This window comes from Podarcis vaucheri (assembly GCF_965113315.1).
Source record: "Podarcis vaucheri genome assembly, chromosome: 3".
Lineage (NCBI taxonomy): Eukaryota > Metazoa > Chordata > Lepidosauria > Squamata > Lacertidae > Podarcis > Podarcis vaucheri.
The window spans coordinates 104,291,660-104,308,140 of record NC_138761.1 but is presented as its reverse complement, the minus strand read 5'-3'; the positions used below and the strand labels follow the sequence as shown (position 1 = coordinate 104,308,140).

The 16,481-nt window shown below is 41.0% G+C and overlaps 1 protein-coding gene across 1 annotated transcript in view; it reads left to right on the top strand.

Annotated features, from left to right (window-relative positions):
- Positions 1 to 16,481, top strand: part of KLHL29 (kelch like family member 29) — a 430,669-nt gene that overhangs the window by 367,229 nt on the left and 46,959 nt on the right. Inside the window, exon 9 of the mRNA XM_082215506.1 lies at positions 13,563 to 13,761. Within this exon, the coding sequence (XP_082071632.1) occupies positions 13,563 to 13,761 (199 nt within the window). The remainder of the gene's footprint in view (positions 1 to 13,562; positions 13,762 to 16,481) is intronic.

Sequence of the window (16,481 nt, the reverse complement as noted above, 5' to 3'; positions counted from 1 at the left end):
CCTAATCTATTACATAGCACAGCAGCTGGGTGTTGCTTGGAAGGGAGATTGCTGCTTCGTTTCAAAGGTCATCAATCTGCTTGTAGAAGAATAAATAAGAACTCAATATTTATTAAGCTAATGCTTTGTAAATAACTATATCCCAGTGCTTTGGAACTGAATACCAACTGCACGTAGTAACATTTCTGGAGTTACCTAAGCACCCCTGATTGTTCAATTTTATTTTCGCAGGCAACAAAAAATCAGAGGAAGCAACTACCTCTTAAATGCTTTGTTGCCAGGATAGCTAGGCAGCGCCATGTGGTAGGAACAGCAGACTGTTGCCTGAATGTCATTCCTTTTATTATTTGGCAAGCAATGGAAAGCCTGTAGCTAACTGGAACTTCTAGAAGGACTGTGTTTGGTGTTTTTCTACTGTTCACCATTTTAAATGGCAAGTGTTTGTAACTGAGAGATAGCTCCCCCCGGTAAGCTCATGGATGTGGTGAGAAGACTGGGTGGCAATATTTATGGCGTCGTGTCAAGGGATATTGCAATTTGCAAAGCACTGTGGGTTAATTGTGTAGAACGGGGTGGGGAATCAGTGGTCCTCTGGGTGTTGGGTGTACAAATCTCATCAGCCCCAGTCAGCATGGCTAGTGATCAGGGATGATGGTAGTTGTAATCCACACCATCTCAAGGGTATCAATCACCCCAATGTAGAATGTAATGCGTGGTACAACTTTGCATCAGATTATACTAGGAGTATTATACTAGGAGTTGAGACGCGGGTGGCGCTGTGGGTTAAACCGCAGAGCCTAGGACTTGCCGATCAGAAGGCCGGCGGTTCAAATCCCTGCGACAGGGTGAGCGCCCGTTGCTCAGTCCCTGCTCCTGCCAACCTAACAGTTCGAAAGAACGTCAAAGTGCAAGTAGATAAATAGGTACCACTCCGGTGGGAAGGTAAACGGCGTTTCCATGCGCTGCTATGGTTCGCCAGAAGCGGCTTAGTCATGCTGGCCACATGACCCGGAAGCTGTACGCCAATAAAGTGAGATGAGCGCCACAACCCCAGAGTCAGTCACGACTGGACCTAATGGTCAGGGGTCCCTTTACCTTTACTATACTAGGAGTAGCCAATGTGGTGTTCTTCAAATGTTGCTGAACTCCAGTTCCCATAATCCCTGACTATGCTTACCAGGTGCAGTGGGAAACTGCAAAAGAACGGGTCTTTTCAGTGGCAGCACCCCAGCTATAGAATACCTTCCCCGAGAGAGACTTGCCTGTCTTATTGTCATTTTGATGCCAAGTGAAGAGCATTTTAAAATTTCCTCTATTTTTATTTCATCAGTTTCTATTCCCTATTCCTATCTGGGCTTTGTTTTCCTTCTGTCATTTTATTTATGTACTTATTTTTGTCAGATTCTCTACTTGTTGTAAGCCACCTAGAGAACAGGGTTATAAATAAATGCAATATGGTCATTTTGAAATTTCCCACTTGGGTTTGAACTATGTGCACACTCACGTTTGGCTTTTGAAAAGCCCCACGGGAAGGCAAAATGCTCAGTTATAAAATGGAATTGTTTGGCAATAAAACATATTAATGAACTTCCTATGATATCCTATACCTTCAAGAGGGCTCTGTATAAACAGTAGCATAATGGCATAGGAAAAACAAAAGTTTGCAAAGTAACTGGAGGTAATTTGCAGAACAGCAAAGTGATTGATTAAAGGATACGAGGAGCTGATTTGAAAAGAAGGATTACAAGAACTGAACATGCCTGGCCTGGCAGCATGACAGATAAAAGTCCAAGAAAATCAAATTGCTTATGTCAGGGAGAGTGGGAGTACCACATGTTTGAAATTGAGGCAAAACTGATGTTGGAATGATACATAACAATCAGTTAAGAGCCCTCAAGTAGTCAGTTCATTGGACCACTTTAGCTTGGTTGCTCACTTTGTTATGCTACAAGGCACTCCTTCATATCTGTTCCCCAACTCCCACTACTGCTGCTAGGCAGCTATCTTCCAGAAAACTTCCCTCTTTCCCCATTTTGTGCACAAAACATTGAACCACTTTCATGTGGGATAAGTTTATCAATGGCTGCAAGCCATAATTAGGGCTGGGCAATATAATAATAATAATAATAATAATAATAATAATAATAATAATAATAATATATTTCTACCCCACCCATTTGGATGGGTTTCCCCAGCCACTCTGGGCGGCTTTCAACAGAACATTAAAAACAGAATAAAACTTCCCTAAACAGGGCTGCCTTCATATGTCTTCTAAAAGTTGGATAGTTGTTTATCTCCTTGACATCTGATGGGAGGGCGCTCCACAGGGCGGGCGCCACTACCGAGAAGACCCTCTGCCTGGTTCCCTGTAACCTCACTTCTCGCAGCGAGGGAACCACCAGAAGGCCCTTGGTACTGGACCTCAGTGTCCAGGCTGAACGATGGGGGTGGAGTCGCTCCTTCAGGTATACTGGGCCGAGGCTTTTCAACATTGCGATATAGTTATACATTGCTGTGTTGAAAGGAAGGAGCATTGGCCCCAGCCCCGTGAGGCACGAGGGTGAAACTGTCATTGCTCGCTCTGCCACCAGCACCCAACACATGGGGAGACCAACAAGGCAAATCCAATTTGCCAACATCCATGATGTAAAAGAGAGAAGTTACAGGTAGGTAGCCGTGTTGGTCTGCTGTAGTCGAAACAAAATAAAAAAATTCCTTCCAGTAGCACCTTAAGTTTGTTTGTTATTGGTATGAGCTTTTGTGTGCATGCACACTTCTTCAGGTAAAAGAGAGAAGTTAACAGAGACACCAACAAACTCAAATCCAGCTTGATTTCTATGTTTTGTTTTGTTTTGTTTTTTGCAGCCAGCGCATAGAGGGACACTTGGTGTGTTATGAAGCTATTATTTTCACTCAAAAGAAACTCAACCATTTTTACTGGGGTGTCCCTGCTTGCTTGTGTGACCAAAGGTTTCAGAAAACAATCTCTTGGGTCTCTATATAAAGGAGCTAACAGTTAATGAATGATGTCTTCCACCTGAGGTTGACCACAAATACAAAGTCTGTCTGCGTATGGGGCTTGTCGTAGTGACCATCCAATGCTGTAATAGGCATCTCTTGGAAACACAGATCAATAAAGGCATTTTTTAAGGAAACTACTAAGAGTTTGGTCAGATAGCTAGCTCTAAAATGCTCTGTTCCCAAGAGCAGATACCAAGGAGAAAAATGATGTTTCTAATTAGTTGCAGGTTTCTTTCTATCTAGAAGAGCCAGTCCCATAGTTACAACTTATTCAAGCTCAAAGCAGACCTTAGTTCTAGAAAATAATAATAATAACCTAAAACATCTTGACAAGCTGCTTTCCAGTAAGTTCTTGAAAGAACATTTAAGTTTCTTCTATCTCTACTTCGTTGTCTCACTTTGATGACATCCAGGCAGTACAACAAATGTTTGTATATGTGGGGAGTGGGGGTAGGGTCTGGAATAACATCCCACACCCTCATCACACCTGTGCGGTCTGTGCCTTCCATTTTCAAGACTGCAGTTATAAAGCTGGAGTGTATTCTTGTAACCTACTGTGCTGATATGACGTGCAGTGCGTGGAGACTGGGTTTGGGAGGATGTTATCAGTAGACATGATCACATTTGCACGTCTAGAGAAACAAATGTGTACAAAGACCATCTGAACAGGGATGAACTATCTAAAGTTTAAGGAATAGAGCTTTGTACTTGGTTTCACCTACCCACCTCCTTAGTGTTCAGGTTAATGAAAGCATGGATAAGTGTCTGTCCTCACAGGGCTGAAGGATGTTGCTATTTTTTGTATATCTGACATGTCCTTAACCTGGCTTTCTATTGTAAGCAGCTGTAATTCTTGTCTAAATGTTCCCCAATCCTTAGCAGCAGCACTTAATAAATTAAGTAAGCAGGGAGCTTTTAAACTCTCTTCCTTTGTTTATGTTTCTTGTACTGCTTTCCTTTCTTCCTCTTCCGTTATCATTCCTTCAGTATCCTTCCACTCTGGGAGACATGTTTTTATTACGTCAGTTCACATGAGAAGAATTTGATGGTCTTTTGAAAGGACCAGATTGTCAGGCACTGCTTTTCTGTAAGTTGCTCCTCTGCAGCTGTGATGATGCTTAAGTGCTCGGACCATGTGGGTTGGGGTCACTCATATGACTCTTCTTTGGCACCCCAACCTAGTGGAGTATCACACCCATTGTTGGGATCCAAATTAATCAGCCTGTATGGTTGACCCATTTTTATGCCAGCCACACTCATGGAAAAGCTACTTCCACGGATTATGGGAACATAAACTGTCCCCACGTTTGTCATATTTATGTAGCTCCTATAAGAATTGCTGTAATCATGATTTCATAAGTTGCTCTCAAGTTGTCAGGAACGAGCCAGCAGTAAATTGCACCATGCAAGTTGGAGTTAAAAAGAAAAGATGGGACTTCAGTCTAGGAGTCATTTCCTAGTGCATACAATTCTCCTTCCCGTTGCCCCCACCCAGTCATCACCACCAACCACATACAGTACTACATACAGACAACATCTTTTCTCCAGTAATTTAGATGCACAACAGAAACGTTTGTGCTTTTCTTCTCCGATCATTACAGATCTGAGATGGGGGGGGGGATGGATAATTTCAGACCTACTGAATATTCAGAAGACTTGTCTCCAGAAGCAGATGCGTAGAAATTGATAGGGATACTTTGTTGCTAGAAAATAATGTATTTTTTCACATCTGCAATGGTAAATTTATTTCACAACCTGCATATTTTGCAAAAGTGTGTGTGTGTGGCACAGCTTTACAAAAAGTATAAAATAGACATGTCATGCTAAAAAAATCATATTTGATTTTTTTATAGAGGAATACAGTGGTAACTTACAAAAATTAGTTCCATATTTCCACCACCGCAACTACATATGGATATAATGGGTTGTATCCAACCAACTTGAAGAAGTCCCACTGAAATCAATAGACTTAAGCTAGCCAAATCCTGTGATGACTTAGTTAAATACAATTCAGTGTTTTTAAAGTTTCTCATGATGAATACAGAATTCATTTGCATATTTGTGACTTATAACTGGAAGACAATTAATTCCACAGATAATTTGGGCAGGATTGCTGCCTTAATTGCTGAGTGTGGAACATCATCCAACAGAGAGAGGCTATTTAATCCCCTAAAATAAATCATCTTAAGTGTACCTGTTTTCTGGATTCTGGCCTATGTCTTTTGAGGGTTCTCTCCACTCTGAAAATAATTGTGAGAGTTAATTAACCCTAATTTTGAAAAGTGAGTACATGGCCACAGAGTAGATGCTGTGCTTGAAAATTAGACAATTTCATTTTGTTTTTAGTCATTTATTTTATTTTCCCAACTGCCCCCCAAACACGGGCTTCTATTTTATATTAATGAGAGAAATAGAAGCAAGGGTATCCTGTATGTTGCCATATCAACATATCCAAAACCTTGTTCCAAAATCATTTTCTGTTGTTTGCGGGGGGGCGGGGTGAGGTGGGATATTTTCTTTTATTTACAACCTGGATTATCCCAGGGTAGGTTTATTGTCATTTTACACCTATACCCTCAAAGAGGCAGCAGTCTAAATATTTGGTTTGGGTGCCTTCAGGAAAGAAAGGAGGGCAAGGTTTCTCTTAGCTAACTCCCCCCCCCCGGTGCTGTTATTCCCCTTCTCCCAGAACAACTCGCTCTCTCCATCACAAACATTCTACTTCTGCTCACCTGTTTCTTCAATTCTGAGATCGCAAATACACAACAAAAGAGAAAAAATGGTGGGGTGGAAAGTTGTTTTAACCCTAACCACTTGCCCTTTGCTTTTTTGAGTCCTGCCAAGTAGTCTACTGTGGAGTTGTTTATATTTATTGTATATCTATTATATTTATTTTATATTTTATGTCACCTGCTTATAGAACTTTGAGTAAACGGCAGGTAAGAATTCTAATCAGCACCATAATGCTTTAAAAAATGATAACGAAGAAGACAATTCTTGAACTACCTCCCTCCCCCCACTTTTTAGTAAGGTCTGTTTGTTTCGTAAATAGCCTGCCGTGGAAGAAAGGAAGGTTCGGTCCAGTTGATGGAGTAGCCACAGGAAGTGGAGAAGGCAATAATGGCCTTCTCTTCAACCACTTTATGATTTCCCTTTCACCTACTCTAGACTCATTCCTTACCCAGTTCCATTCGCAACACATAATGAATTTGGCCTATCTATTTTTTCACCCATTGTACCCTCACCCCAGCTAATCCAGACAAGTTCTTTTTTAAAAAAAAATATAAGATGATTGCAACATTGCCCTCATGCATTCCCCTGGGTGCTTGCAAAATTACCGTTGCCATTGTGTGGTGCCCTTCAGAAGACATTTAACCAACAGCAGGCCTGCCTAGCTTCTGATTCACTAAATTCGGCACTGCGGCAGCTACGCAGTGTGACCTGCCAGGTGCGTGACAAACGGCCGTCTTTACCTTTTCCGAGGTAGGCAGCAAAATCAAGATTTTTTTTATCAGCTCAGTAGGTCAAAGCAGTGCAGGCCTGATACCTTATCTATGCAGATAGCTTTGGCCTAGCTCTCTGCTTCATCTTTTGAGAAGCAATAATGTTGTGCTTAATTTCAGGGTATGGAAATTAATTTGTGTATTGCGTGCTTAGAAGGAAAATAAGTTTCGGTCTTCCTTCTTTTTTTAAACCAACAATGCAGACCTTCCAAGCATCCCTATTTTCCAGGGACTTCTCCCGGATTTACAGAAGCTGCCCTGGTTTCTGATTTGACCCCAGAATGTCCCACTTTTGCCTAGGACATCTCTATTTTCATTGGGAAAACATTGGAGAGTATAGAGTTATGTGACCTCCGAGCCAATGAGATAAAGCCTTTAGAAGACAGTCCTGTGTAGGGAAGTTTTTAATGTTTAAAAAGCTGCCCAGAGTGGCAGGGGCAGCCCAGTCAGATGGGTGCATTATTATTATGTCATAGGCTTTGAAGACACTCGAACTCAGGACGCAAGGGAGAAATGTGCTAGGAGGAAAGCATGCTTGGCAAACCCACACTGAAATCAGCTCCCGCCCGGAAATCAATGTCCCCACTGTGGCATAGCTGTCCCTTTTTTAAAGGGAAATTCCCTTATTCCGAATAGGATTCCTCACAAGAAAAGGGAAAAGTTGACAGCTATACACTGTGGAAGAACGTGTGGATCCAGAATTGGCCTCCACAGTCACTTACGGACTCATTGTTAAAACTGTGTTTATGGAAGACAATCTTACTCGGCTACAAGTAATTGCCAAATAAGTATTATTATTATTATTATTATTATTATTATTATTATTATTATTATTATTATTTATATAGGACATCCCTATTTTCATCAGAGAAAAGTTGGGAGGGGATGATGATGATGATATCCTCCACAGCGTAGTGAATGAACGCTTCTTTTTTGTATTAATGATAATAATGCAAAAATAAAATCCTTTCCCCATCAAGTTAGTACCAGAAATATAAATGAATGTGCTGCCATAGGCAGAGCCTGGAGAACAGAATAGCAGGAAAGCAGCTCCTTCCATATAAATGCTGTATTTAGTCATCTGTTGTGCTACTAATAAGCCATCTTATAGCTTCATTTGAACAGGATGTGGCACTTATGCCTAAGATTTATATGCACAACTCTTTTCAGTGATGTCTCCTTAAGCCCAGGTGAGGCAAACATGACTTGATGCCAGCTATTCATCTCATTGTGTTATATCGCTTCAAACTGTGATACCACCGAAGTTGGTGTGAGATAATCTCTCGATTTTGAGAAACCATTCTGGAGGCCAATAAATAGTAAATAAAGTTGAGGATGAGTGTATAAATAGAGAAGAGATGTTTTACTTGGTCCTTCCCTAATACACAATCATATGGAAAGGTTTATTTGAAACAGGTGGCATCTATGGGCAGGGCTTATTGAGTTGGTGCTGAAATCAACAGCTGGCACCAGAGCCAGGTATACCTAGGTGGCTTCATTTCTTCATGTCCTATTAATTTATCCATTTCAAACCAGGGAAGAAAGTCTTAGGGAAAGTTATCTAGATAATATACAGCTTCTGTTGAAAAGCTCTCTCTGTTCAGCAGTACAAACGGGGATTAGGGCCCGCATCTACATACAGTGCTACCTCAGTTTTCGAACGTCTCCGTTGACTAACATTTCGGAACTCAAACGACCTAAACCCGGAAGTAAATGCTTCCGTTTTTTAACATGCCTCAGAAGTCAAATTTCCGAGGTGGCTTCTAGTTTGAGTTTTCCGTATTCAGTTTTCTGTATTGAGGCTTCCATATTGAGTTTTCAGTTTTCAAATGTTTTGGACGGACTTGAATTCCATAGGAATGGTCAGAGTAATCTTTTAAGTGTATAGTATTTTTGTTTTCTTTATCTCTATGATTATCCGTATCCCTAGCATAGTTTAATTTTTGTTAACTGCCTCCTTGTATAATGCCTAAACAACTGAACCAGTAGTCACGTAAAACATAAAAATGTAAATTTTTATGCAATTTAGCTTCTGCTTTTTTGACTGCTACTTAATGTTTGCTTAGTCCCACAGCAGCAAAGGTCATTTTTGCATGGAATAATAGCAGCTGTAGAAAAGAAAAGAGAGAGGGAGATGATATTTAAGACAATAGGGAAACATTAGTTTGACCTTTCAGGGTATTAACTGCCAAAAGTGTCAAAAAGTTTAATAGCTTTCCAGTGTAATATTAAGCCATAGGAAATTTGAAGATGCAAAAAGTAAAGTAACCCCTGTATAAGGTGCAAGTTACCTTTATTACAATTGGAATTCCATAGAATTCAGATTACAATACAATAAAGTACAATATAAGAAATAAAAGAAGCAATAAAAATACAATGCAAATCAATATGAATCTCTTCAGTCACAAATCCATGACACACAGTGGACCACAGTTTGGGAATCTCTACATTAGGGAGTTGGATGGCTAGAAGAGTTGCACAAAAAAGGGACAAAAGTTACACAGTCCAGCTGATGGTTAGATTGCATGCTATTTGGAAGACTATTTGTGCTCATATCTCCCAGTCAGTCATAGCACCTTGAGGTGGTCATGAGAAAATGCCCATGTCTCCACTGCAAAAATGAGTATAGTATCCCATTGTAAACATAGCTCATTAGGCTTGTTGCCAAGAACAAAATCTACATTGAAGATACAATTTGGCACATGATTGTTGTTTTTGAAGTCATGCTGATTTAAGAATGCTTAACTGCTTACTGATCTGTAGCCTAAAGGAGCTATGAAATGCAAAGAAAAATAATCTTAGAATGATTAAAAAAAGGTATTTGATGTCATTAATTAGATTGCTTCCGCATTGGTCTACATGGAGCTCATTGAAACTTTACCTGCTAGTACTCATGAAATAGCATTTCTTCTTTGTTTCAAAGAACCCCAGCCAGATGGGCGGGGCATTATTATTATTATTATTATTATTAGTTTGATTCCTCGAAACAAGGCCCTATCTGACCTTTAGTATGAACTTTGAAGAAGCTGAAGCCTAATTTTTGTGTAGCCCACGACCTAATTGTTTGAGGGGCCCTAAACACCCAGTCTCAACCTGCATATAGATAACCAATGAAATATAGAATTAGACATGTTGATTTCCTAAGTACATAAAAATGCATCCATAAGATGCTCTTTGGAATATTACAAAATCCTCTTTTGAAAATTGTATCACGGTTTCAGTTTGGTTGTTTTGATTTTCCCGTTCTTTTCTTTCCCTTTCTTTTCTCACTGAAAACTTTCAATAAAATATATTTTTTTAAAAAGAAGAAGAAGAAGAAGAGGGAAGTAAAGAAAAGCATGTTAAACTAAGCTCTCGTAGGAAAGAACAAAAGAGAGCGATGGTAAAGTTGTGGCAGATGGCAAGGAGGCTGAAATGCTAAACAGTGCTTACTCCAGGTTTCAGTAAGAAGAATTATGCTAACAAGATATTTAATACATAGCTAACAAAACGTAGGTAGTAATAGTACTACTAGTAGTAGTAGTAGTAGTATTTACCCACCCTTCATCCTAAGGTCCTGTGGCGGGTTACAATTAAAACACAATGTTAGAAACAATTTAATACAACAATCACAGAAATAAGATGGGTCCTTAAAGTACACATCTCAGCTGTTTTAAAACAGGTTATATGAGGACTAAAGGGAAACCCTAGCCAGTAATCTGTTTTAAAGGGCCAGCCCCACATAGAACACATCATAATTATTCAATCTGGAAGTTAGCAGATTATGAAGTCATTTTGGTCCAATAGGGTTCATAGCTGCCTAACCATCAAGAGCTGGTTCCTAGCCACTGAAGCCAGCCGAGCCCTAAAAAAGCAATCATAGGTCAGGAATGGAGAGAAATAAGCTATGGAATGCCTTCTTCGTATGAATGTATTTAAATCAGTAAAGCCAAATGAAATTTGTCCTCAACCTTATTGGTTAAAAGAGCTAGCCAAAAGGAGAAAACACACAATGCCACACATAATATATATATATATATGAGAGAAGTCTTTGTCCACTTTCAGGGGCAGTGAGATTATATATTCTAAAACACCTTTGTGTTTGTTTGTTTGTTTGTTTGTTTGTTTTTAAGAGATTGATCAATCACTGCTAGAAACTGCGCAGGAGCAAGGGAGATCAGAGTCTTATGACATTAGCTTCAAACAAGTAACACTGAAACAGAACAACATGTTCTAATTATTATTATTATTATTATTATTATTATTATTATTATCATCATCATTATTTTCGCAATGAGGCACAAGCTCACACAAAGGGAGAGAAACAGGATGAATTTTCCTCCCTAATCTAATTAAACAAAGTTGGGTGAGCTCTTTTCTTGATTGCTTCAGCAGTTGTTGCCAGAGTTTATCCCAGGCAGTATGTGGCTATATTGTTTTAACACTGGAAGAAGAGACAGGGAACATCCTTTGTGGGCTTTCGGCAACAGTCATTGAAAGATGGCTTTGTTCCATTAGCCTGGAAGAGGTTGTAGTGAGACGATTTAAAGATGCTGTCTCTGGAGCCCTACAAATCAGGGAACTATGGGCCCATACCTTGTCCCTCTTTCGTAACAGCAGTTGACTTGCTCCTTCTGGATGATGCAGAGAGCAGGTACTGATTCACTCCTAAATGTTGGCTCAAACAGCAGCTGTATCATTATAAATGATAAGTGCAGAAAGGCTTACGGTCATTCAGTGAGCTTCAGGGCTGAGTGGGAATCTGAATCATAGTTTTCCGGATCCTAGTGTGACACCATGACTAACTGACTTTGGGTATTTTAAAATGCAAAGCTCCAGTATGAAATGGTGCAGGCGCAATTGTGTGCCCCCACTTGTGTAAGAATGTTTCATATTACTTAAGCAATGACTACTGTGTACATAGGGACGCAGGTGGCGCTGTGGGTAAAACCTCAGCGCCTAGGACTTGCCGATCGTCAGGTCGGCAGTTCGAATCTCCGTGGCGGGGTGCGCTCCCGCTGCTCGGTCCCAGCGCCTGCCAACCTAGCAGTTCGAAAGCACCCCCGGGTGCAAGTAGATAAATAGGGACCGCTTACTAGCGGGAAGGTAAACGGCGTTTCCATGTGCTGTGCTGGCTTACCAGATGCAGCTTGTCACACTGGCCACGCGACCCAGAAGTGTCTGCGGACAGCGCTAGCCCCCGGCCTCTTAAGTGAGATGGGCGCACAACCCTAGAGTTGGACACGACTGGCCCGTACGGGCAGGGGTACCTTTACCTTTACCTTTACTGTGTACATTTAGGAAGTAACTCCATGCAGAATCGGGTCCTTATTTTGCTCCTTGTGCTGCAACATTTCCTGCTTCTGAAAAGGCAAGGGATTTTAAAATCTGAATCCCAGCAGGTCTTTCCAGCTACAGTGGCAAGATGGCAGGTGAAACACTATTCTGTCCTATGGATCATTTTTGTGTTATTAGTTAGATAGGCAAATAATTAAATAAGTGGGTTTTCAGAGGTTTCAGTACTTGTGTGTTAGCTTGGTGCAAAACCTGAGAAGCAGCATTTTAAATCCCTTCTTATTTCCATCTCAGCCAGTTTGTTAAACAAACAGGATTTATTTGGGTGTTGTTGTTTTTTAAAAAAGGTATCCAACTATCTTCTTTCTGTCTCACTGAGCCAATTATTACTTGTAGTAATATAGTTTGTAATCAGACCATTGGAGCTCTGGAAATGAAGAGGTTAATGTCCTATTGCGGGGCGGGAATTCAAATTATTTTTGGAATTACTTGATCAATGGTGGTGGCAGCTACTAACCACATATTTGCAGAACACTTCTTATGAATCCAATTTTTAAATCACTGTCTAGAAAACTGGAATTATGCATGTTTGGGGCATTAGGTGTGGTACTAATTTGCACTCCTCACAAATCTTTCAGCTTCTTCAACTCTCAGTCATTATCATCCTTTCTCCATTAAAGTCAACCTCTCTCTAAGGGTGAACAATTATCTAAGGAAGGAGTTATGAATTATACTGAATGTTCCCAGTTGCCTAAAGATCACAGGTGCTCGTTTGGCAGCTCTGGGGTCCTTAAAGAAATGTCTGTTTCCAGTGCATCAGGACATTGTCCTAGCGACATCCTTGACTGTTCTTAATCATCTTTCCTCTTTTGTACCAATCTGCTTTTTCTTCCTGTGCTCTGTCTGCCAGCACATTCACCAAATGCTGTGCGCATTTTGCTCTGAGGCAGTATGTGATATTTAGGAGAATGAACAGTTAGAAAAAATAAATCATTCCATGAATTCTTCATTTTATAACGTGCAATTTTCTCTCTGTTGTGCTTTTGCTTTCTGTTAAGCCTTGGCTGGTGATGGATGTTTTCAGCCATTTAAATGTCCTTTGCACTATAAAGTTTATTTTATTTATGCAGAAAGATGGAGATATGCCATCTGCATTTGATTATTAGCTCCTGGAGTTTGACTTCTAGCGAAACCTGGAAGAACATATTTGTTTTGCCAGTGAACAAAAACCCACGCTTTATCAAAACCAATGTCATCATTCAACCATTCACCTTAGACTTTCTATAAACATAAACTTTTTGACATTTAAAATGCCACTAGAATAGCTATTTGTTTGAAACCAAGCAGCCGGTCTTAAATTTCAAGGTTAACGGAGGAAACTGGAAAGATTACAGCAGGTCTCCTCTGTGCAAGGGGTATAAATTCAGCATAAATTCACCATCCGTTTTTAGTTTGAAATATAAGTGTGCAGGAGTGTAGAACAAGAGCTGCTATCTTTTGAAGATTATTTTTCCACTGTGAGACCTAAAAAGGCTTTGATGGTAGTGAAGCAGAGAGGTAGAAAGATTTGTTGGGGGGGGGGTGTTGTCTTCAACTGACTCCGAATTGCCTTTTGAGACGGGGGAGCCACGGAAAATGCATTTTACAAAAGTTGAAGGTGGGGTCAGTTTGAATGTCACCTTGTCCCAAACAGGAGGGGGAAGGCAGCGGAAGAGTCCTTGACAACCCAGTTGTGTAAAGTAGTTGTTACATTTGCTTTTGCAGTATGCTCCTGAGTTGCTGGCAGTGGTCCGCCTACCCTTCATCCATCCCAGTTATCTGCTAAACGTTGTTGACAATGAGGAGTTGATAAAGTCTTCAGAGGCCTGCCGGGATCTAGTGAATGAAGCGAAGCGTTATCACATGCTGCCTCACGCCCGACAAGAGATGCAGACTCCAAGAACCCGACCCAGGTTATCAGCAGGTACAGCTCAGCTCGCTTCAGAGCTGAAACTCTGGGGACTATCTTTCTCTCTCCCCCCCCCCCTGCAGTTATTGATGGGACAGGGACAGGTCAGGCGGACTATTTACAGTCTGCATATGGTTGCAAGATTAAATTACTTCCTTTTCGCGCTCTCTCCGTGGCACTTCCAAGATACAGCCTGAGTTGCAGATTGTGAAATCAGGAACCCTGCAGTTCTGCTTCAGGCTCTGACACTGATTCTCCCTGTGGCAGAGAGAGGGGTCATTCATCACCACAAATCAGGTGCTAAGTCACCAGCAGTTGGCTTTCTTTCACAAATCGGCCATATTTTCAAAACAGCTCAGCGCCATTCGTTGGGGGGAGAGCTATGTTTGCTGCTTTTTCAGACACCAATTGTTGGTATTGATCCCCTTTCAAAGCCCTTGTATCATGGAAGATACTAAGTTTGTCTTAAACAAGACCATATATTCTTTACATACAGGTCCGGTGCCAGAGGTCATCCATGTCAGGCACTGGCTGAGGGATTCTCTTCAGCCTGACCTGCTGCCCATTTGCAAACTGCTGGGCCCAGGTAGTTGTGAGCAGACACTGCTGTCTAACCACCTGCCTCCCCCTTCCTGCCTCATTTGGGACCCTCTGAGGAAAAGCCAGTAGTATATTTCTTCTCAGAACCTGGCATTCCAGGTGTTGTGGCCAAGAGAATACCTGCACCACCACCTCTGGTTGCTGTTGCAGTTAGGAAAGCTATCTAATAATTATAATAGTAATAGTAATTTTATTATTTATATGCAGCCCATCTGACTGGGTTGCCTCAGCCACTTTGGGCGGCTTCCAACAAAATATTAAAAACACAATAGAACATCTAGAAGTCTTCTAAAAGTCAAATAGTTGCTTATCTGACTTCTGATGGGAGGCCCTCTGCCTGATTCCCTGTAGTTTCACATATTGTAGTGAGTGAACCGCCAGAGGGCCCTCAGGGCTGGACCTCAGTGTCTGGGCTGGATGATGGAGGTGGAGAAAGGGCCGAGGCCATTCCTGGCTTTAAAGGTCAACACGAAAGAATAGCTGCTTAAGAAGCTGTTGTGGCAAACTGTGGTTGTGATGCAAACGTTCTCCTGGCCACCTTGTCCAGCATACCTCATTTTGAAAAAGAGCACTTATTTGGCCCTTTCTCAGAGCCAAGGTGCTGGAGAAGTCACAAACAAACTGAAGGAGGTTTAACAAAATGAAGGACATCGTCCTCTTTCCTATGCTCCTCCTGATGGAAACATGCAGATGGGGACAGATATGCCCCCTGCTTTAAGTCGTTTGCATACTATCTTCTCGTGTATATTATTTTCTACAAAGCTTGAAGACTAAGCTCTTTAGCGGCGAAACGTCGGATTACCGAAACAACGTCCAAGCACTGAACCACTGATATATCACAACTGAACTCTTTATTTACTGCGTTTGCGCTTGTTTAAGATAAAACCTATTTGGGAAAGAAACTACTTTTGCCATTTTTATGGGCGTTTAATGTTTATTTACAGATAGCTGCCTTGGTGATATTATCTTGTGCCATTATCACACAGCAAAGGAGAAGAAAAAGAAAAAGAAAGAAAGATGATAGATAGATAGATAGATAGATAGATAGATAGATAGATAGATAGATGATAAACAGACAGATACCGTATTTTTTGCACCGTAACACTCACTTTTTTCCTCCTAGAAAGTAAGGGGAAATGTCTGTGCGTGTTATGGAGGGAATGCCTACGGGTGGCATGCCTACGGATTTTCCCCCTCTTAAAAACTACGTGCGTGTTATGGTCGGTTGCATGTTATAGAGCGAAAAATACGGTAGATAGATGGATGGATGAGCAGGAAGGAGTAGCATGAATAGGGGAGTGAGCAGGGGGAGAGGAGGGCAACAGTGGAGCCAGAGGAGGTCATGGAATATATATCATGGAATCACAGGCTGTAGAGTTGGAAGGGACCCTGAGGATCGTCATGTCCAAAGTTCATTTTGGGGGCCCAATCCAGCCCGCCTGTCGGTTTAATCAGGCCCCTGTGGCAGTTTATTTCCTGGGGTAAAATCCTTAAAAACCCTCAACAGCTTCAATCTTAAAAAAAAGCTCAACAACTTTGATTGGCCCTTCACTTCAAATCTGGCCCTCTTTGAAAAAGGTTTGGACACCACTGATCTAGTCCAACTCCCTGCAGTGCAGGAATATGCTGTTGTCCCATATGGGGATCAAACCTGCAACCTTGACATTATTGGCACGATGCGCTAACCAGCTGAGCCAATTAATAGAAATGCTTATAATATCTAGACCTATAAAGTGCATGTTAGTGGAGTGGTTAATGTACAAAACAACCAGCTGTTATGCTTAATATACACAACAGACTGAACCTAGGCATGTTTATTTACACAGATGGAAGCCACATTGACTTCAATGGGACTTACTCCTAGATAAATGTATATAGGATTGCAGCCTCGTTTTTCTTTTTTTCTTTTTTTTAATAAATTTTTTTTATTAATTTTCCAACATACATTTATAATATCCAATCTAGATTTGTTGCATATTTTCTCTTTTGGACTTCCTTCAGCCTCTCTAACAATCATCCATTATTCAATCATTTTTCAATAGGTTTTATTTTTGTGTGAATATGCGTATACAGTGGTGCCCCGCAAGACGGAACACTCGCTAGACGAAAGAGTTTTCCGTTTTGGAGGTGCTTCG